The sequence below is a fragment of the Cyprinus carpio genome, unplaced genomic scaffold (assembly GCF_018340385.1).
Source record: "Cyprinus carpio isolate SPL01 unplaced genomic scaffold, ASM1834038v1 S000006605, whole genome shotgun sequence".
Lineage (NCBI taxonomy): Eukaryota > Metazoa > Chordata > Actinopteri > Cypriniformes > Cyprinidae > Cyprinus > Cyprinus carpio.
Window position 1 is genome coordinate 240,479 of NW_024879249.1, and position 24,595 is coordinate 265,073.

Consider the following 24,595-nt stretch of genomic DNA (forward strand, 5'->3'; position numbering starts at 1 on the left):
ATTAAAACATCATTCTAACGTCTTAAAATATCACTTCTAAATTATTGTGCCGTTGAATAATCAATTTAAAAAGTGTAATTTGTTCAATAACACACACACACACAATTTACATTAATAAAAATATTATTTTAGAGTATTAATTTTGTTTTGTAATAATCAATTTAAAAAGTGTAATTTGTTCAATAACACACACACACACACGAAAATATATACTGTCAAGTTTTGTTTTATGTATGAAATTTATCATTATTTATATTTGTTTTGTGTATATATGAAAGTTATTGTGTTTTTGTGTTTTATAGCAGTTTTTAAGTTCTTTGAGAGAATGACTTTGTTACTTTTCCATTTTTTTGACATAAAAAAGAAAGTGACACAGGTGTTTGTTAAATGAACAATATTATTGTACAGTACAGCGTGGCCAAAGTGATATAATATACACAATGAATATCTTGAGGAGAAACACAAAAGCCTTCGTCATTTTGAACATTGAGGGACCAATTCTGACCCTGGCATGCTGCGGGAGGAGCACATAAATAAATGACAGCATTTACAGATATGCATCTTTTCCTTCTTAAACAGTGAACGGAGAGGCACAGATCAACATTCACGCCACTCACACAGTAATGTGTTTTTGGGTAGATGATGAATGTGTCCAAGTGTCCCGTTGTCAAAAAAAAAAGTAGAAAGGAAGCACCTAAACCTGTGCACCGAACAGGACGTGGTAAGAATGTAGTGTGCTTTGGTGGTTAGTGTGGTATGTGAGAAGTTAACCTAGTTATCTAGCGATACCAGAAGTTGTGTTACTGTCCACATGACACAAACAGGCGAAATAAAGGACAGCATTTACAGAATGTCCAGACGTGGATGAATGATGAGGTAGCTAAGTGAATGTTGCATATATGTTCATTACCGTGTGTCCATCTCAGAGCATGACTAACAGATGTTCATAAAGCATTGTGGTACTATTGTGTTATGTTATGAATTGTGTTCTGGCGTATTCAGAACTCAGTGACGTGTGAATTCACCTCTGCGTGCTGTAGCTTGAAGCGTCTGCGTTCATGTCGCTCAGATGTGCTCTGCTTTGGCATGATTTCAATCAGAATTGATCCCTAATGTGAATCCACACAGTTGCGCCGCTGCATATAAAATGAATCCCTGCATTATCTTCTCTCTCGCTATCTGGTCTGGTCGGCTCGAGACTGTGGTGGGTTCGGGTTTTCTTTCCATCAGGAAGCCAATGAGAGACCTCGGCATCACAGAGAGAGATTCGACCTGGGGTGCGTTTCCCAAACATGACAAAACTCGCTGCTTAACCACCGTAGTGCAATGCAACTAACTAGACACAACTGTTTCCCAAAACCGTAGTAGCAAGTTCGCACTTAACAAAATAGGCCTCTCGTTAATGATGTCACACTCCGGGGGTGGAGTAATAACGACTGCTAATTAATCAATTCAAGATTGCAAATAAGATGTGGTCACTTTTACTGTTTCACAGGCGAAATCCAGTCGGTCCAATCCATTGTTAATTTCTTTAACGAAGACGACGACGAAAAATATTCGTTAATGAACATATTTTCTGTGACAAAGACGAGACGTTGACGAGCTAAAACTAACATCTGATGATAAAAACTGTGACGAAATATATGCAGCGTCTTCGTTAACAAGACGAGACGATGATGTTATTTGAGGACTACAGGACATACAAAATACATCATATATGCTTGTCCTTCAAAATGTGCGACCCTGTCATTGGATTGCAATCGGATGAGGGGCGTTGCGTTCGCAATTTCGCATATCTAGTCTCAATATGGCAGCCGCAGTGGATGGACAGAATGGCCTTAGCACCCGAAAGTGTAGGGATGAGGTGACCAGACGTCCCGTTTTTCCCGGGAGTTACAATTCGTTGTTGATTAACTCACAGTTAGTGAAGGCAGGATTGGTGGAATCGCGCTGATAGAAGTGCTCTCTCTCGCGCACGCTCCACTTTGTGCGATCAGTTCTCAGCGCTCAAATACACACACAGCAGTACAAATGTTTTTGTGTAGAATATCTCACGTAAATACAGTGTCAGTATTACATGCATGCCTTCCGTCTTAAAGGAACAGCATTCCTAATTAAGTACCCATCCGTGTCATTATAATGTTAACCAACAAAAGATGTTAAATATTTTAAGTAAGCCAACTGTATCTGAAAAATTAGTTTAATTTGTATCTCTTTCATATTTGTCTTGTCTTATTCTGCTTCTTTTTTAAAAACGATAAATTATATATGTATTAAATATATTATATATGAACAACTATAATTTTTATAAGCTGCTCCCTTTTCACAACTGTTAAAGGGACAGTTCACCCAAAAATTAAGATTGTCATCATTTATTCAAGTTTTTCCATTCAATCCTTGATTCCAATTTCTCATAAGCTTAATTGGGTTGAGTATTTTTGTTTGAAGACTACACAGAAAATAGCTACCAAAATAAATGTTGGTAACTGCAGCTCGACTAAAAGTAATGATTAAAAGTTGACAAAAATGTAATAACTTCTCGTTGACTTAAAGTAGACTAAAACTATTTAAGACTAAAATGACTTAAATGTGACTAAGACTATTAAGCATTTTCGTCTCAAGATAAAGACTAAGACTAAATCACTTAACACTGGTCCAATCGGAATCTGCATTATTGAGAGTTTTGCACAATCATGCAGATTTAGTTGACGTGAATTTATCATGCAACAGGTTTGAAAGTGCTTCAGACATCTCTACACTATTGAAAATAGACATTTTTTTGCTAATTTTATTAATTTGACCGTAATTTTATGTCCGATTGTTATAGTTAATCTAATTAATATGTGGTTTGTAATTGGTTGCTTTATTTGATGTTTGATCCAAAAATGTCAATTTGAATTGAACTGAAAATTTAAATGCTATAAAATGCACTGCATGTTATCTTGCTTAGTGTGCAAACTGAGCACAATCTATTTAAGTCCACATCATTCCAACAAGACGCTTATAACCGCATATAACTGCTTTGGGATACACAGAATCGTTAAACTACTCTATGTTGGTGACCATAGTTGCTTTTGGGAAACGCACCCCTGGACACAATCAAACCCTGTGACCCTTCAGTCACAGCACTGAATCCCCACAGTCCTCCATTCCTAATGGATATCTGGGACTGACGGCCGTACGGTGGTCTGCTGTCAAGTGGATCTAGGGGTAATAAGCTGTTTATAGGGCCGGCGAGTTCGAAGGCCATTTTCGAAGCGATGCTATTGTGTCAACATGAGGTCAAACACCCTCCTGTTCAATCTGCTGTCGTCTTCCAAGACCTAAAAATAAAGCTGGTGATAAAGACCCGCACCTGCCGCCCACCTTCATTCAGATACATGGCTATAAAAGTCCTGGCAGGGTCTGAGCAGATGATGACGGGCACCTCGTTTCCTCTGCCGGTGGCTTAACAAGCCCAAAATAGGTCGTTTGACATATGGGCATCTGATTGTTTGAACACGGAGCGTCCTGGACTTCTGCCACACGTCGTAAATCCTTTGAAACCTCGTCCCCTCCACCCACTGACTACATCCAGGCCAAAACATCAGCGACAACAATAACAAGTCATTTAAAAAAGCAGTACAGTGCAACTCAAGAGGTGGGCGCTCCTCATCGGCTTGATTTATTGCTGAGTTACTAGAGTAAGATGACTGAGATCCCGGATGAACGCGTCACAAACGCCGTCCTCCCAGGATTCAAGAAGAGGTATTTTCAAGGACGTCAGCAAGTTCACATTTAGGGAAGAACCGGCAGCAGCTTCCACGTCCAGCCTCGGCCAAATCCTGCGGCTCGCCGCCATGAATATTTACAAGTCCTCAAGGTGTCCTGGCGTCGTCCGAGGGCCGGACTGAGGTTGTTGGCGACACGTACGGAGAGTTAGCGGAACAAAAAAATGACTACTCGCTCTGAAATTACTTACAGTTTCTTCCATCATATATAAGCACAGATCAAGAACAAAAAGCATCACTGTACAAGTACATAGTATTTGTTATAGATTTTTAAATTATTTTTCCATTTATATTTATGTTTTAAACCAAGTTATTATTTTTTCAGGTCTTCAGAAAACGTCTCAGGCTGTCCTCCGCAGTCTCTGGCCCCGATGATGTCACGCGACGAGCGGCCAATCAGACCTTGGCCTCCAGCATCTCCAGGAAGAGTTTGTGCATGGGCACCTTGCCCTGCATCTTGATGCTGTAGAAGTGCTGGATGGCCTTGGTGGCCGTCTGCCGGAGCAGCGGCAGCGTCATCAGCAGCTTCCCCGCCCGCCGAGGGTCTTCTGTGTGCTGACAGCTCTCGTAGTCCTGCAGCGCTTCGTGAAGGGCGTCCTGGAGCTTCTGAACTGACTCCACGTCCTCTATGTGCATGGAGTCTGTCACCAGAACAACAAACATCACACATGCTGAGTACACAGACCGACAGAGTATTTTGTTTATTGTAATTAGTTTTTAAATAATTTTAACAATAAAATAATATTATAAACTTATAACACTTCCGTTCAGTATTTTGGGGTCACTTAGATTTTTTGTTGCAATTTAATGCAGGGACGTGTTAGTTTGATTGATAGTGAGTGTCGGTGAAGTTTTTTAAGATGCTAAAGAATTATTTTTTTTATAAATGCTGTTCTTCTGAACTTTTTATTCTTTTTTGATTTGTGAATAATGAATTGTATGACAGTTTCCACAGAAATATTGTGCAGCACAACTGTTTTCAACATTGATAATAATCAGAAATGTTTGTTGAGCAGCAAATCATCATATTAGAATGATTTCTGAAGATCATGTGACACTGAAGACTGGAGTAATGATGCTGATAATTCAACAGATATTCACATAGAAAATATATTCACAATATTACTTTTGTACTGTATTTTTTGGTGAGCAGAAGAGACATTTTACTGACTCTATACTATTTATAAATACTGATTTAAAAAGTATTTATTTGAATATTTTATATTATAAATATGACACAAACTACTGTTAAAGGATCCATATGTCCTGTTATTTATCATGTCAATAATTAATAATGCACATTACACTCCAAAAAAAGAAAGAAAAAAAAAAAAAGAAAAAAAAAAAAGACTATTTTGTCTTGTCTTATTATTTTGTTTTTTTATTTTTTCCAGAACAAATATATAAATCAAGATACATCTACTTAAGTCTTAAGTGATTTCATATAAAAAAACAAACAAAAAAAAAAGGGTCGGAAAAACAAACCTAATTCAAAAAGAGAACAAGATTAATTTTCTGAGTCTACTGTTTCAAGCATAAATTCACTTAATTTTGATTCTTTTTTTTTCAGTAGTCATTTTTCGGTTAATAGGACTTAACATCTTGTCATTTAGCTTTTCAAGTGAATGTTTCTTAATTTAATGCAATTTAGATATTTATACTGGAAAACAAGACAAAAATACTGAGGAAGAATCATGTTTCGCAGTGTGAAGCAGAGACACACAGAAGGCCTGTGTGTGTGAGTGTGTGTGTGTGTGTGTGTGTGTGAGTGTGTGTGTGAGTGTGTGAGTGTGTGTGATTGAGTGAGTGAGTGAGTGAGTGAGTGAGTGTGTGTGTGTGTGTGTGAGTGTGTGTGTGTGTGAGGTGGAGGTTAAAAAAACACATCTGAAGAAACAATTTCCTTGCAATCCATCAGAAAGAGGCTGTCGATACGACTGATAAACTGCTAATTACAAAATCAATGGCTATGAATTTTCACAGCTGTCAGACAGCGGCAGTCCCGCGAGAGCCATCAGACAGAGCGTGTCCCTCTCTCTCCCGTCATCCCGCGCGCGCCAAAGCACACCATCAGCGTTTTCATCTCTCAGCCAGACAAAGAGAGACAGCGGACGAGACGGCAGAATAAAACGAGGCGGAGCGCGGGCCGCATTGATCAGGCGAGGACGGGGCCTGCCTTCTGAAGAGCCAGCTGTCGATGTGGCCCTGTGTCTTCTCCCCTGAACAGACGAGAGCCATCGCTCGCTGATACTCACTCCATTCGACTTTACACATTTTATTGACAGCCCTGGTGCTCCTAATGAAATGCTAAATTTATCTGTGGCGGCGGCCGGGCCCCGTGGCTACTCTTATGGAGATAGAGAGAGAAACAGGGCTCTTCTGTTTCCGCTCCCTTCATCTTTACAAGGGACTCATGTCACCAGAAACATGTGAGTGTGCTCGAGTGTACTGTACTGATAAAAAAAGCATGTATACTGTATGTCAGGTGGGTCAATCTCTGAATGCTGCTCCTTTTTAAGGTGCTTCAGAAATTGAATTGACGCAAAAGTAACATAGTAGAATAACAAATATTACAGTAGCTATTTTGGTTTTGGTTTGTGTATACTGTAAGTGAAAGGTGATATTAATAAAAACAGCCTCTGTAAAGCTCTGGGATTGACTGTGATTCCTCTCTTTTATTGTAAACGTAAAGGCTGAATGTGATGTGGTGACATTGCGCTTGTCCTTGAACTTTTATTTAATAAAGTTCTTATTTAATATGTTAATATTTATTACATATTTTAGAGGTTTGCAATTTAGGTTAATTGATTTTCTGTGAAATGTGTATGAGAGGAACAAGTGGAATATGATGCTAAAACATCAATCAAACTCAAATAATAAAATTATCAATTTATCTCAAAATGCGATAAATGTGACAGTTTGTTAGGTTAATTTGTTAAAGACAAAAAAAACTATATTTGATTTTGTTAGGTTAATTTGTTTATTTTAAGTCAAATGTTTATTAAGGTTGCATTTACTGTATGATTGTGAAGTAATATATTTTAAAACAGCTGTTTTCTATGTAATCTCTATTAAACTTTAATTTATTTCTGTGATGCGCAGCTGTATTTTCAGCATCATTACTCCAGTCTTCAGTGTCACATGATCTTCAGAAATCATTCTAATATTTATATAATATTATATATATATTTATATAATGCACAATATTTTTGTGGAAACTGTGATACATTTTATTTTTCAGTATTCACAGATGAATAGAAAGTTCAAAAGAACAGCATTTATTTGAAATAGAGATATTTTGTTACATTAGAAATGTATTTACTGGTACTTTGGATGTGCAATTTAATGTGTCCTTGTTGTATAAAAGTATTAATTAAAACAACAACAATACAGACTCCAAACAACTGAATGGAAGCATATGTATAAATGTAAAATGATCAAATCAGTCAATCTAAAGCGGCTGATACCTGAGTTGGCGAGTGCGATGGCCTTCAGCGTGACAAACTCCTCCTTCTCCACCTTGAGTTTCTTGTACTTGCGCACGAGCTGTAGGATGGACACATAGAGGTCCAGCAGGCCCGTGAGCCGCGAGTGCTCCTCGTCCATCACATAGTCCTCCGCGTACACCAGCTCGTCCTCGTAGGGCAGCGAGCGGAAGACGATGCTCAGGATCAGGATTTCCATCCATGCGCTCTGCAGTAAACTCATCTGGTCTCCCAGAGACAGGCTGGAGAAACCTGAGCAAGAGACCACGCAGGTTTAAGTCTGTACAGAAACCTCCGTCTTGGGCAGGAGTTTTGTTACTTGAAATTAAATAAATGTTAACTGAAATAAAATAAAATATAAAATAATTTTTATTTCAGCTAGTTGCCAAGGCAACATTTCACATTTTAATTCATAAAAATGAATAAAAGTATATAGACATAAAAAAGACATGGAAAAAAAACACACCAACATTACTAAAACTTTAGCTAAAATTAAAATGGAAAATAAAGTAATAAAACCGATTAAAATATTAATATAATAGCTATAACAGTAGTTCGAAAATAAAGTAATAAAACCGATTAAAATATTAATATAATAGCTATTAGTTTAGTTTTCCTGGGTTCCTCCATAGCATTATAAACACATTTAAATAAAACATTAATATGGTAATTAGGTCATTTATTTAATGTAATTTTGGGACACAACTGTGTCTCACTGCAGTGCATGACAAACCACACAACAAATACACAGCCCCCCAGCAGCGCTGTGTTTAATACAGAAACACCAGAGCAAACACAGGATGAGGGCATTATCATTATGTTTCCTCTGACAGCTGTCAATAATGTGTGCAGCTCTTCTCCACGACTCCGTTTAAACATCACACGCCTCGAGCTCGCAGCGCTCGATGATTAAAATGATTGCTTTACAAGTGGACTAAAGCAGCGCTATCTGCCCCGCTCGCCATTAAAGAGCTGATAGATTACAGTATTGATCGCCTCACCTGACCCCAAACTTTCATATGAATGGCGGTATGGAGGCAGAGATGAGCGGGCGATGTCTATCTGCCGCCGGCTGACACTCTGGAGAGTTTGTGGGCCGAGAGACAGAAAGAGCCAGAGGAAAATAAGAAAGCAGCAAAAAGAGAAGCTGAGTGTTTAATTTCCTTTATCAGGTGGGTGAACAGCGGCCGGGCGTGCCGGAGGATACATTAATTAACAGATTGCGATCAGGACCGCGGGGGCCCCTGACAATGTGAAGAGGGATCAATAAGGGCCTCGGAATGGAGGTGCGGGATGAACGGGAGCCACCGGAGATCGGGTCAGCAAAGACGCGCTCCATACATACGTCAGAAACACTTCATGCTACACAAAACGGGAAAGACGTCCGTGATCCGGGCGCAGGACTGGGTTAATGTGTGCAGATTCATATGCAAAGTGCATTGATTGGTGCATGAATGCCACATGTCGATCACGGCCACCTTTTACTGGAAAGCCACGAGTGTCTTTGACAAAACAAAGGGCCAGGAATGAAACACTGAACACAACTCATGTTACACCCACAGTGTGACACAGCTTTGAGTTACACAGGATATTAAATAGGAAGAAACGATTTTATTCATGGAGAAATGATTGTTTTAAACCATAATGGAGTGTATATCATTTAAAAAAAAAAAAATAAAAAAAAAAAAAAAAAAAAAATTATATATATATATATATATATATATATATATATATATATAGAGTGTCTCAGCAGGGTCTTAAAAAGCCTTTAAAGCATTGAATTTATTAATTTGGAAATAATATCTTAAAAAGACTTTAAAAAGTCTTGAATTTTGATGTCTGGGTCTTAAAAATTGTGCTGTATGTAACTTCTTCGTATTGTAATTTTCCTCAAAAAAGTTTCATTTGTCAACCACGATATTTTGATTAAATGACGTAGTATAAATAAAGAGTGGCGGAACCAATAATTGAGAACGCAACGCAGCCCCGGGTCACAGTACAAAATACTGCGAACACGTGATGCCTTCAGTAAATGAAGATCACGCGCTGCAGCACCACAACCATAGACTGCAAAGCAAAACAACACAACACAGACCTCAAGCAACAAGCAAAGGAGAAGCGCGAAAAATCAAAGAAAATCTCAGCATTCCACAGGAAAGGTTGACTGACGCCGTTATATTTTTAACGTTTGTTGTTACGTTAGCTAGCTACCAATTTCATTCATAAAAACTTTTTAGTCATTGGTTGAAACCAGTGGACAACCTTGATAAGTGCTGCCCTGGTGAGAGATTGCTGCCTGGGTGAAAGAGCTAAGGAGTTGACTGTGTTTCTTAATTTAATTTATTGTTGAGTTCTGATTTTCGATGTTTATTGTTCAGGGGTCTCTCAGTTCCCCCCCCTATTCCCAGCATGGAATAAGTAGCTAGCTAATGTTGAAAAACAACATGTTCGGCAAACTTTCTTGTGGCCTATTGAAATGTTTTTATTTTTCAAACCTGCTTGACTTATCTTTTACCCATTCCACATTTGAAAAATAAATGAACACAAGTTCAAGGATTTTGTTTTTCTTTGCTGGTAGGGGACGTGAAAATAGGCATTAATTTTTATATAAATGGGTCTTAAAAAGGTCTTAAAAAGACTTGAATTTAACTTAAAGAAACCTGTAGGAACCCTGATATATATATATATTATATATATTTTTTTTTTTCAAAGTAAATAAAAAGATTATTGAAGCCTGTTTTAAAAGAAGATACTACTTTATAACTATTGCTACTTAAAAATGTCATGTTTAATTCATTGTGCTGCTTTGATTCGATTTGTAATTATTTGTAAAATTTGCTAGTAATTTCTGAGTGAAAATTATTATTTTTTAAATGTTTTCAGTGTAGATATTATAAAACAGATTGTTATGATCATAAATTCTGATGAACTGCATTTAAAAATGAAGTGCTGATCAACACACATTTACGATGCATATTTTATAAGAAAAGTAAGCTGAAAAGTTGCTACATTGCTTGTGGTTAGTCTAATAAACTATAATACTTGGAACTGTTAAATATGATTTATTATTGTTTATTCTGATTCAGTTTTTATATTCTGTTTTATGCAATATAGTATAGTTTCTTCTCAAAGCAACTTCACATTAATAAACAGGAATTTAATAGTTCATGTTATAAAATTCATCAATTAAGTTAGTATCATTATTCAGTTCAAATTTTACAATTTTACTGATTATTAATATTAATTGTATTTTAAACCCCAAATGTAAAACACTTTATTGAACATTAGTGTCTTTTATCCTTTAGCTGCTATTGAGGTTGCTTTGTGGGTGTTTCAGTCAATGTTTGTAATGTTTGATCATGTTTGTTGGAAACACAGCAGTTTATGAAGCTGAGTGCTGACTTCTCTTCAAATGGGATTTACTTTATAAAAATCTGCTTTGACTCAAGTTTCTCATGTCCATTTACTCGAGTTGAAATGTTTCTGAAATCTTGCTTTTTACTCTCGGCTGCCATTGTGATCTAACTTAAGCACTAGTAAAAAATGTAATCAGTTTTCAGCTTGATTTTATGCAGCCCAATAAAATTCACTGCTGGAAACATCTTCTATAACAGAGACAAGCTCGGCCATCTCCCCGTGATATATTTCACGCTCTCTAAATCAAAGCCAGCAATTCTGAAAATAGACAAAAGCCGAAACCTTTGCAAAAAGGCTTTTTATGACTCTGGCAGCCAGTTATAAACAAAATAATCATAAAAACTGACACGTTTTAATCTGCCTGCATTCACAAGCTTATATTTGAAAATGTATTCCTGTCAGTTTATGGCTCTGGTCTCCTCCTCCTCCTCATCCTGATGGTTTGTTGTTCAATCAACATCCTCTCTCCAATGACACTGAAAATAACAATAAATCATTCTTAAGACATTTGCATTATGCACATATCATGCCGTGCCAAAGTATATTTGGTGGATAAGGAGTCCATCTGTGAATGTAAGGTGATTAGAGCACCTTATTCTCAGGGGAGAACATTTATCAGTCATATGATGAAGTCACGACCCCACCTGCTAATAAAAAAAATCTTGATAGGTGATTTGAGGACCTTATTCTCAGGGGAGAACATTTATCAGTCATATGATGAAGTCCCAGCTTATTATAATCAGTACATTAAGACAGCTGTTATATATTATATAATTTCTGAAATGCATTTGCAAATCATTTGATCTAATTTGCATGCTTTTCCAGAACAGAAATCTGAGAACTGGATAAAGCCAGGTTTACAGTAAAATTCTTGTTTGATTTTGTTGACATATTAAAGGTTTTTCCAGAGGGGATTTGGGATTTCTCTTTTTATCACTGAAAATACTGACAACAGACAGAAAAGAACTACATTTCCACCACATTTTTAGGAATATAATGTTAAATATAAATCATACGTGAACAAAGCCCTCAGTAAAACCCTTCAGAATACAGATAGGAATAAAACTGTTGTAATGCATGTAAGTGCTGCTACAGTGGAGAAAAACACATTCTTTAAAAATATGTATTGAAATTGGCTTAATAAATAAATGATGTGTTAATGTGAAGATGGTTTGTGTGAGGGTCAGAGTATAGAAATGATCCTCAACTCACTATAAAAGCAGGACAAGTCTCCACTGTGATGAAAACAAATGTGTGTGTTTGTGTGATTCCTCTACATTCGGCATGACATCATCAGCTGGGACCCAATCAATACATGTCTGCTCATAAATTACGCTGCTCCATAAATAATTTCAGCAGTGCTGCTGCTGCTCACGCGAGCATTGAGCTCATGCGTCCGTCTCACCTCATCTCACGCCAACGACGACAGAGAGCACAATCAAATAAAAGCTAATAAAAGTGTTCATGTCATTCCTGATCATATCAGCCAGAGGAACACTTCTACAGTCTTACTAGGTTAAAAATGTCTAAAATTTGACATGTCATATCAGAACTTAATCATTTCACATATCTGCTCAATCAGAATCAGAAAATAACATACAATAACCTTGAAGTCAAAATTAAATCAGATTTCATAATTCATAGTCTTAATGTGAACGATTCATCAGTGACGTTATTCTAAATATAAAATGTCTGTCTTCATAATCTTCCTTCAAAATGTAAAACTTACTCTACTTCTGATTTCCTTTCTTTCTGTGGCACGTTCTTTTACTTTTCAGCCCAACTGTGAGCAACCATGCCTTTTCTTACTTTCTAAGAATGTTTTGCCAAAGTTCCAATTACGTTATTTCGTTATTTTTATATGATTTTTTTTAAAAATTCAGGTTTTTTTTTTTTCATTCTTTTTTTTTTTTTTTTTTTTTTGTTTGTTATGTTATTTTATTATTCTGCAAACATTATGGAAACCTCACTTTTGAATGTTCTCTGAACTTTCTATAAAAAAGTAATTACATTTAATAAATGTTAGACAAATGCCCAACTAAAATGTTTCAGAAAAAAAAAAAAAAAAAAAAAAAAACCTTTCATGAACAATTTATAAATAATGCTGTTGTGTGAACATTTTGAGAACGCTATTAAAAATCTGCTGTCAACAAATGTTCTATTAATGTTCCTAGAACCTAGAACTTTCAAAGTTCCTAGAACTTTGAGAGAACCTTGCCAGGGGTCTCATTTATAAAACTCTCCGTAGATTTCTGGGACTTTCAAAGTTTAAAAGCTAGATTTTGCGTATTCACAGAAGTTTTCAGAATTAAAAAACCATGCATATGCTAGAACCTGTGCAAAAATCCCTTTATAAAACTTAGTCAGGGGAAGATGTGCGAACGTGCATCTCCACCCCGACTCCTCCCCGAAATCACCACAGAGGGGAATCTCAATAAATTATAATGTCATGAAAAAATTCATTTATTTCAGTAATTCAACTTAAATTGTTAAATAAATTCATCGCACACAGACTGAAATAGCTGAAGTCTTTGGTTCTTTTAATTGTGATGATTTTGGCTCACATTTAACAAAAACCCACCAATTCACTATCAAAAAGCTGGTCAGCAGAAGGAAGCATGAAGTGCTCCAAAATTTCTTGGTAAACGGGTGCAGTGACTTTGGTTTTTAAAAAACACAATGGACCAACACCAACAGATGACACTGCACCCCAAATCATCACAGACTGTGGAAACTTAAACACTGGACTTCAAGCAACTTGGGCTATGAGCTTCTCCATCCTTCCTCCAGACTCTAGGACCTTGGTTTCGAAATGAAATATAAAACTTGCTCTCATCTGAAAAGAGGACTTTGGACCACTGGGCAACAGTCCAGTTCTTCTTCTCCTTAGCCCAGGTAGGACGCCTCTGACGTTGTCTGTGGTTCGGGAGTGACTTAACAAGAGGAATACGACAACTGTAGCCAAATTCCTTGACACGTCTGTGTGTGGTGGTGCCTCTTGATGCCTTGACCCCAGCCTCAGTCCATTCCTTGTGAAGTTCACTCAAATTCTTGAATCGATTTTGCTTGACAATCCTCATAAGGCTGCGGTTCTCTCGGTTGGTTGTGCATCTTTTTCTTCCACACTTTTTCCTTCCACTCAACTTTCTGTTAACATGCTTGGATACAGCACTCTGTGAACAGCCAGCTTCTTTGGCAATGGATGTTTGTGGCTTATCCTCCTTGTGAAGGGTGTCAATGATTGTCTTCTGGACAACTGTCAGATCAGCAGTCTTCCCCATGATTGTGTAGCCTAGTGCAGTGCTTCCCAAACCTGTCCTGGAGGACCCCCTGCCCTGCACATTTTGTATGTTTCCCTTATTTAACACACCTGATTCCACTCATCAGCTCCTTAGTAGAGACTGCAAAAACTAAATTGGGTGTGTCTGATTAGAGAGACATACAAAATGTGCAGGGCAGGGGGTCCTCCAGGACAGGTTTGGGAACCACTGGCCTAGTGAACCAAACTGAGAGACCATTTTGAAGGCTCAGGAAACCTTTGCAGGTGTTTTGAGTTGATTAGCTGATTGGCATGTCACCATATTCTAATTTGTTGAGATAGTGAATTGGTGGGTTTTTGTTAAATGTGAGCCAAAATCATCACAATTAAAAGAACCAAAGACTTTGGTAGGCAAAAACTACTTCAGTCTGTGTGCATTGAATTTATTTAATACACGAGTTTCAAAATTTGAGTTGAATTACTGAAATAAATGAACTTTTCCACGACATTCTAATTTATTGAGATGCACCTGTATATATATATGTGTGTGTGTGTTAATGGATAACTTGCCCCTGTAATCATAATTTGCTTGAAAAGGAATAAAAGTAGTTGGTGTTTTGCTGTAACTAGTGTTCTTTTCAGCTGGGAACTGCATCAGTATGTTTTAGGCGTTTTACAAAAATAAAGGGAGAGGCACGTTTTTCTAATGAGCCTGTGTTGTCCATTATGGAAACACAATGGCTTCTGAGTCACGTTTCATGTTGACTGTAAATGAAGATCTATCTGTACTTTACTAACGATAAGCGGGCCATCAGAACCCAGTGCAGGGCTAGAGATCATTCGGTCAGTGAAGCATGAACGATATGACGTTTTGTTCTGTTAAATACAGTAATACCCTTGTCTTAATCTGCTTTCCCTGACCTCCTGACCGGCCCGCACCACTGCGTACTCATCCCCAGAGACACCGCTGGGTCTGACATGAGCCGCTCAGCCTGATGACAGGCCAGAAACGAGGGTTAATCAGTCATGTAATTACACATCATTTATTTCCACTGCTAAACAGATTCTGTGGTTAATGAGTAGCTGTGCAGTATTGACGGACCTGACCCTGCAAAACAGCTTCCTCAAGGGATTGACTCACCATGTCTTCTATGTGTCTTTAGCTTTGAAAAATAAACTGTAACGGGCAAATTAACGGAAAGGAAATTACAAGAAAGTGAAAGTCACATTTCTGAAGTGCATTTTAAGTAAACTACACAACGCTTGGACAGGACATCAAAGACTGAAATTCAGTTAAGGCCCCTGTATACTCAGGGCAAAGTTATTTTTCGTTCCTTGCTTAGGGTTAAAAGGAAATTTGAAATACCAGTGCCACGGACCAATGGAAGATCGCAGGAAATTTAGCTTTTATGGAAATCTAGAGTTTGATCGACCTGATTTTGAGGGAAATGATGTCACACCAGTTTGTTCTTCGATTTTGCTTGTAATCGCTTTGGACCAATGGTAGTTAAAAAGGTGTTTACCAGCCGGAGCAAGCCGTTTTGAACTTTGAAACAAACTCAAAATTAACTTCTGTTTGACCTGATGTTCAGGAAGAAGACGTCACACTAGTTCATTTCCATTAGCCAATGGTAGCTCGAAGGTGTTTACCAGCCTGAGCGAGCTGTTATGGAAAGTTCACTTTGGCAAGCTGTTTTAACCCTTTAACTGTCACCCCCCCATTTTTGTACATAGACGTGAATCCGAACATAAATTGTTATAATTCATTAACGTTTTTAAATACAGACCAAAGTTTGGACTTTTTTTTATTCTTTTTTAAAGAAGACAATCAGCAAATTATTGCAGAAGTGTAATCATTTCAAAATATGAAAGTATCAAAAAGTTACAGAAGTTTAAATTTACTGTAAAGAAAATGCTCTTATATAAAATAACTAAATTCTACTCTAAAATTGCTATAAAATTAAAGCCTTATGTCTAAATTAATTATGTTCCAAATTTTAAGTTGATATTACAAAAATTGAGGTTTCTGTGAAATTTTATTTAGGCCGTTATACCATAAACAGCCACCGGGTGAACCCCCAAACTCCATTGCATTTATTGGATGCATTTTTCTGTCACAAATGTCTAAATTTCTCTGTCAATATTATGTCTATCACAAAATACCATAAACAGCCACCGGGTGAACCCCCAAACTCCATTGCAGATTATAAAAAGTTTTGATTCTAAAAGACCAAATATTACACTTTACACAGCCTACTAAGGGGGAGGACAATATTATGTCTATCACAAAATAATATCACAAAATAGACTGCCAAAAGATTTAAAGTTGAATTTCCATGGTAACTCAATATCCGACTTCAAGAAAGTTTTCACAGGAGGTTTTTTGTTGTTAAAATATGTGATGGGGTAAAAAGACAACAACAACAACAAAAAAAGAGCGCCAAACAGTGAGAGTTAAAGGGTTAAACTCCCGAAACAAACAACTTTCCTGGGCAACTAGTCAACTAAGTAGCTCTTGTCCTCTGTGGCAGATGCCCCTCACTCACCTCTCCCATCTTGTGCATGGGTGAGGACGGGGTCAGATCTGGGCTTTGATTGCCCCATCCATCATGATCAGTGGTGCTGAAGCCCGTCATTGGTTAAATTGAATATACTAAGGTCTGTCGGTCGGTGTCTATATTTAATAAAGGCCACTGATGAGGTGCTGATTTATCGGCCGGCAGTATTCACACTCCATTACAAGGAGATTACACAGCTCGAGCTGGATCAGCCCCGGCAACACAGTAAGGAGATTTCACTGTTTAATAACAACGAGAAAACAGCAAACCCAAGAGATGGGCGGATACAAGTGGAACCACTCTAAGAGCGAGGGGAATTATCCGCTGTCATGAGGAGTGATGTGTAAGCTTTGTAAAACAGTTCATCATCAATGCCAGTCTAATGAAGGTGCCCATGAATTTATTCTGACTCAAAAATGGACTGAAGTGAAAAATAAACACAGGGTTTGGTGGTGGTTCAGGGAAATTTCATGGCAAAAAAGGTCAGTCGTCTCTTGTTAATAGTGTAGTGATGTATAAAGCACGGCTCACATAGAAAAATCTTTCAGACCAAGCAGATCTCTGTCAAATGTATTGAATTTGCTCGACCAACTGAACCCACTGCGAAATCTGCATGGGGAACTTTTTCAATCTCAAGGGAAATTGCCAGTTGATTCCTAATGACATGACTGGATTTTGCCCAAACCTTCACTGTGGGCTGTGCATCCTAACTGGAATAACACCTCAAACGTATGTCTAAAATAACACGTTTTCAATTAGATGAATACATTTTTTTTTAAACACTTTTCAGTATTGACTGAAATATATGAATTCTGCATTTTGGCCTAAAAACATTATGCAGCCACAAGGTGTGGTCACATTTACAATTTTCCTGCAAATTTTCATGTTTGAAATCCAGGTATTTCCAAAGAAATCCACCCAGTCAGGAATTTTTGCATGCATTTCGCAGCAGGTTCAAGTTGTTCATTCTCTGCACTAACCAACAGAAAGCTGCTTGGTTTAAAAGTGACTTCTGTGTGAGCTGTGTTTCATACATTACTACACCTGTGACAACAATCAACCTTTTTTATTTACAAAATGTCACCAAAAATGTGACCACACCCTTAGGATCTGGAATGGGAAAAGGGGGAAAAAATGCAAGGTCTCAAGACCCGTTGAACTGCTTTTAACTTGAGTGCCATTGCAAAAGACACAAGTGCAATGGTCAGACACACCAGTCTAGTGTGAAGAAAAGTAGCGCAATTTAATAGAAAATGCGTTCTGTGTGAATGGCTCCTAATGATACCTTTCTTTCGCAAATGACTTCTGCGTGAAATGCGCTTCATACATCGCTAAATTACTGACAAATGCACAATGTGACCACAACTTTAGGATTTGACCAAAAGGGGGTATTGTACAACGCAACGTAATGATGCCTTTCTTCCACAAGAGTATTTGCATCAGGAGCGCACCTGCGATGCCTTCAAATGCTGCCTATGTAGGGAGCTCACTGGGTTTTGGAACAGAGCCATTATGTGTCAAATCAGTACGCTCCTGTTCAATCAGAATAACATCTTTTGAAAGCAAGACAGCTATCATGCCATGTGACTTCCCACACCAGACGCTTCAGGTTGGGAAACAATTCCACACATCCTCACCACAGAATTCCCTGCTGGAAAAATCCGGCCCTAGGAGTCAGGGGTCCGGAGGCAGGTGATCACCAGCTGTCTAACGTGACAGGGCCACTGTGCCCAGCCAGTAACGGAATGTAAAGCCTTATTCCAAACCAAATCTAACAGCTTCTGTTGTCCAGAACACGTCCAGATCATCAGACACTAGTTCTGCAGTTCCAGTGAAAGGTAAGCTGTCACATTACACATGGCAGCTTTGTCCGTTCTCAAGCTTCCACAAGGCCTCATCGGAACTGCGGCCGTGTGGTTTTGGTAACTCGCTCCTTATCTAGTAGAGTTGCAGTGTGACTAGTCTGCATAACTGTGAAGCGGCGTTAGTGCGAGCGGAGGGGAACTCCAGGACTCAGACAGAGTGAAATGCGACCCGTCCGAGAACAAGAAGCTAGTGTATGTATGTCAAAGGTCTTTAGCACCTTAGCAGCAAAAAAGCCATCTGTCAACATGTTCCACACATCAGCTTTAATGAGACGCCACTCAAACTATTTACAGAGACCTCCTCTCTCTGCCGTGCCAACCGGAGCCCGGACATTCAGCGGAGGGATTAATTAACAATTAATCAACGGCTGATTTGATAGGGCCTGACCATACCAGGAGGCTGTTTACGGCTGTATACTGACAGATGAGATGCTGTGTCCTAACATGCACTATAAAAGGCTTCACTGTGACATATAAATACGATTGTGTTTCGGACAGGTGCGAACAAGGACCCGTGAGTACAGAAGACCAGTGTGAAACGCGTGCACACTAATAATATTAGTGAAAACCTCATCTGAAAGACACTTGATGAATAAAAACAAACTCCATCCTAAACGTTGGCCTCCTTCACTTAGAATTAGATTACCTTACCAGAAAAAGGTTGTCACAGGAGAGTCCTACTTTAAAATGGTAAATATTTGTTTTACACTGGGAAAAATGGACCAAATATGCAACATCTCATAGACCTGATATTATTTTTTAATCAAAATGCCTATGTAAAGAAAGATAGCTCCCTATATGTACATAGTTTTTCTTTCTTTTCCTTTTCCTTCCTTAATATGTACATAACATACAGTAGGTGGCCAATCAATAATATACATCATGTGTTATAATACCTTAAAGAAATGGTGGTTTATTTTGCATTGGAGCGTTAAAAGCAGTAGCATATTTCAGGCTAGGCTAAATATATGGATTATAAATGTCAATATTCTTACATTATTTAATATTTGTCACAAATACATTTTCAATTTATATATAAAAATTCCTTTAATAAAACAGCATGCATTTTTGTCATGTACATACTTTTTTTATTCGTTACCTACCTTTATTTTGACAAAGAACTACGTTGGGAAAAGATATCTGTTCACTAATTAAGAAATTGTTGTGTATTTTATGAATTCTTTCCTTTATTTTAGTACAACGTGAGGCACTGTGTAATTTAGGCCTAACTAAAACAAGAAACTGATAAATTAAACTTGGCACGATTTAGCTAAATCATTGAAACTGAAAAGAAGGGACGGATTAATAAAACGTCCTCTGTTTAAACTCAAGTTCTCTCATTATAATCATGCTGATGACTGATAGCCTACAGTGTAGGTCTATATAGTGCTGTGATCTGTTTCAGGCTTTCCGTATCATAACATTTTAGAAATGAATTTATTCTAATAACATTTTAGAAATTGCATTCTCAACGAGAACATTGTGGAGATTCAGCACGGTGCGGGTCAGAAATGCACAGGCGGACTGAAGGACAAATAGTCAAAACTAATTTAAATGTCATATAATATTAATTGTCACTAATATCTTACTTAAAAATGTCATGTGTTTCACATAACTTGTGTCACTATCTGCTCTGAGAGTGCAAGATTTGGTTGTTTGGCGTGCATGCTGCTGAGTACGATGCTCAAGAGATGTGCTGCTGAGGGGTTACATCATTTATTTTTGTTTGTCTATTTTTTCTTCATTACAAATCTTGTTTGTTTTTATTATTTTATTATAACTAAACCTGTTTTGTATCTTTATTATTTAATGCATAAGCAATTCATAAAAAAAAAAAAAAAAAAAAAATTGAGAGTAATTAAAACATTTATGACTGACAAGAACACTAATGATCAACGAATAGAAGCGCCAGTTAATTTTAAAATGTCTAATACCCTTCAATTTACAGGTTATAACTGCATCTGTCTCGGATGTAGACTTGTGAAGATTTATTTTAATGTGGATCCCATACTGTAGTGTTGACCTAAAATAAATGTGCTCTATTACTATTAATATTTAAGTGTTTGTGCGCCCATGTGATCACTTGATTTTTTTTCCTGATAATGAAATAACAAAAAACTGGGTTGCCTCAGATACATGAGAAAAATGTTTAATTTTAAAGGAACCAATTCAAAAATGAAATAATTTGAATGAAGGCTGCATTTCTCTCTAAAGGTGCATCTAATAGGCTACTAGACATCTCTGTTAAAGTTTTTAAAGCATTTATACGCGTTTGCATAAATTCTGCTTTCAGAACACTCTGTAATGGAGAGATGTCACATCCTTAACATTGCTTAATCCTCTGAAACACAAAAATTAAAAATGAAATAAAATTAATATTTCATGTTTTGTGAATGGTCAACACTTCTCCATTCTCCATGTCCATTGTAAATCACAGAAAGTCTACAAAATATAGCCTTTTGTCTCCCAAAAATGCAGGTCTTTTTTTTTTTTTTTTTTTAATGGTCAACACTTCTCCTCTGTATTTCCCATATCAAAAATATTAGAATATAGAATATTGTTCATGTTTGTATTGGTTATGTTTTTTGTGTTTTGATTTTGATTTGGATAAACATAAAGAGATGGTTCTAGGTAATGAATACATTCTGTGAGAATTTGTATTTCAGGTTTTGACCTGGAATGTCACGTCCTTAACGCTGGAATTCCCCTATAATGAAACTAAAAATGATGTCTCGGGACAGTTTTTTATTACTGCACTATATTTTTACATTTGTATTGCCAAAATGACTTCAGTGTTGCCGCTTATACAATTAAAACTTTAAAAATGAAAAATAGTACAAAGCAACATAGCCTCGCTTCTCTTTCGGCCAGTTTCTTTATCTCTCTCTCAGAGGCACATCATCTCTCCTGAGAAAAAAACAAAATCATATTATATTGTATGTAATACTCTGTATGCCCTTGCAAACATTGCAAAAGCCAAACCAAACGAGGCATTTGTCCTAAAACAGACACTTTGCTTAAACCTGCTCAGCATGTTTGAAACGCTCATCAGAAACTCTCCATTAGGGCTGGGCGATATATCGAATATTAGCGATAATATCAGAATAATTTTGACGACGATGTAAAATTTGAAAATATCATGAATATGGTATATTTCAAATTCAAGCGAATATTTCCCAAAAGAACGCGCCGAACGTCCAAAAAAGGAACATTTAACCGCGGACTGCTCTACACGCCTCTATTACGAGAGCTTTCATGAGAGCGGCTGCCAGATAACAAGAGTTTAAATCGCAGAATAAGAGCTTCGCTGTTCAAGGATACATTTTCTGCCCGGTGTTTGCTTATTTTAAGCAATCTGGCAACCATGCGCACATGCTCACTCCTTATTGCGGAAGCACTGACGACAATGATCTGAAAACACTAACAAGCAGTAGTTTAGCGATCTAATGAAAGCATCGTTCAGCCAGTCTGTGTTCTGTCATGAGATCTCGACTGTATTTTTTGTGATTGTGATCACTGAATAAATGCACTTACTCGACCGCTGATGTTTGAATAGAGAAACATAGGCTATGGCCATTTGGATTTACTATTAGGGAATTTCACTGTTATATTTACCAGTTTTCATAATATAGACAGAGAGAGTGCAAAAGTCTGTGGTATTCATTCATTTGGTATTCATTTTTATATATATATATATATATATATATATATATATATATATATAATACTTCAGTTACATATAGACCTACTTTAAATTAGCTTTTCAATCTAAATTGTTTTTGTTGTTTTTTTAATGGGGCAAAATAAAAACATGTTTTTTTTTTATTATTATTATTTAAATGCAAATGCAAACATAGTGAGATATATATTGGATATCGTAATTTTTTTTGACAATATCGAAATATAATTTTTTTATATATATTGCCCAGCCATTTTACTCTCCATATGAAAGAGCAAGAGATTCACACATTTATGTCAACCCCCCACGATGAAGCTAACTACCCCCAAACCCAAACCTCCTACAGCTGGACTGAATTCATTCACACTACTGGTTGCTCAGTGTAAAATGGTCTTGCTCTATCAAAAAGAAAAAAATGGTTAAATATGAACCGAAGCGCGATCATACATTATTGACATCTTACTGTCATTATAGCCATTCACGGATCCAGTCTTACATGTATTCTGTAGCTTGTTGTGAATGTAAACCATCAGTTTGGGACACGGCGAAGCTAAACCGCACCTGATTTTAGAGCTTTGCATTTCAGCCCGAGCTCAATGTTTCAGTTCACGCAGACGAGAAGGCAAGTGCATCCTGTTTGTTTTCTCTATTTTACACAAACACAATGTTTTGTTGATACTGTGAGTGCACACAAAAATAAGAGTAGACCATTTACAGTTCCGAATGAAATATTAGTCTTATCTGTATGAGCAAAAATGACGGCGTAGCCTACTTGTTTCCACTGAAGAACAAAATGAAGTGATCGTGCTGGCGCCTCATGCATTGAGCGTGCTTCAGCTTCCACTCTCCACACAGACATTAGATAACAGCGCACTTTTATTTAGGTAAAATTTTAAGCTAACATTGTACTATGCTTTAAGTGTTTAATATCTACAGATTTTATTTTAAGCAAGATTATCTGAGAATGCTAAATTGATCAAATGTGATCAACTCAGTTGTCTGCTGCTATTAATTTTTCTAAATTAATTAATTATGAAATAATAAGAAATATAACTTTGTGATTAAAAACAAAACTGAACTATTTTAATGGCTGCAACAGCAGTGTAATAAGGAAGCAAAAGCAGAGCACGAATTCTGAGTATGGGTCACCATACTTGGCTGTATGTCACTTCACTTTCACTCCTCAAAAGTAATCTAAACACTTCAAGTTAATATTCTACTTTTTGTACGATTTCTAGGCATTTTTCATTTTGCAGTTTTAGCCTATTAATCTTGATTTCTCACAACTTATCATTATTTATTCATTCATTTAATTTTTTTATGGTGTGAGTCATTAAATTGCGATGAGAATAGAGTGTCATGAACGTGCAGCCTTGTACAGAGAGGACCAATGACCAAGGTCAGGATTTTTCGTTCAAAAACAGACCCTTGATATAAGGAAATTGTGTAGTTTTAATGGTTTTCATAATGATTGTTTAACATGCATTAAGAGCCTTTATGTAAATTATATATATATTTTTTTTTTTTTGATGCTTTAGGCTGTGGCCTACAACTATCACACATTTTAAAATTAACTTTCTAAAATTTAATTTTAAATTAATTTTCAGATTTTTAAGGATGTTATAATGTTATATTATAATGTTATTGTTGTTTTACTTCCTTATTTGATCTCCGTTTACAAAACAAAATAATAATTTCAGTCAGTTTGCAAACTGTCCCTTTGCGCCACCTGGTGGTAGATTTGTGAACAACTTCAACACGCGACTGACTTGCAGTTAACATCATTGGCCCTGCAGCGGCGGTACACGCGGCAGTAATAGGCATTTTGGTTGGCCACCTACTGTATGTAATCTGTGCATATATGTATGGGAACATATAGGTATGTACGTACGAGTAAATGTGAGTGTAGATGTGTATTTGCTTACATATGAATGTATTAAAAGAAAAAAAAGAATTAGTGTCATACAACAGTAAAATGGGCTGTGAACAGTGTCTTGACTTATTCATCCTAAGGTACAGATTCCTGTCTATGTGAAATTCTGTAACATTTTGATAAAAACATATCATGTAGTCCTAATAAATAAATGAACAGGGTCGGTTAAGATTTGAGTGTGGTCTGTGTAGTAAAGAATCTTAACAAACGCTCTGTCAGACCCTGCCCTCTCAAGCACTGTCACAGTAGATTGGGGTAAGCAAAGTAAAAAGCATATACAATGTTACCTATAATCCACTAATCTCCACTTTATAATACACTGATAATGTTTGAAAAATAACATTTTAAAGGCCCTTAAGTGCAGATGAATCATATTTCTCCATCACTGACTGTCACAGACAAAGACTAATGTCTGTTGTAAATGTGCAATACGTGTTTGTTTTGTTTAATACTCTGAATATTGGGATTATAACACCTAGTCCTATTATGCGAACTGAAAAATACTACCGAACAATACGGGATAATTTAACATTTGATATATTTATACTGAAAATTTAATGACAGAAAATACATTTACTGAATTGCTGAACTTAAATGCAATGTGTGCAGAATATGTGCAAAATCCACTGTAT

General features: G+C 36.9%; 1 protein-coding gene across 2 annotated transcripts in view; it reads right to left on the reverse strand.

Moving 5' to 3' along the window:
* Positions 1-315: 315 nt before the first annotated feature.
* esrrb (estrogen-related receptor beta) overlaps positions 316-24,595 on the reverse strand; it is a 73,095-nt gene continuing 48,815 nt past the window's right edge. For both annotated transcript variants that reach the window (XM_042754865.1, XM_042754864.1), the window contains exons 6-7: positions 7,235-7,504; positions 316-4,411 (exon numbers count right to left, since the gene is read on the reverse strand). In XM_042754865.1, coding sequence (XP_042610799.1) covers positions 4,167-4,411; positions 7,235-7,504 — 515 coding nt within the window. In that variant the 3' untranslated portion in view covers positions 316-4,166. The remainder of the gene's footprint in view (positions 4,412-7,234; positions 7,505-24,595) is intronic.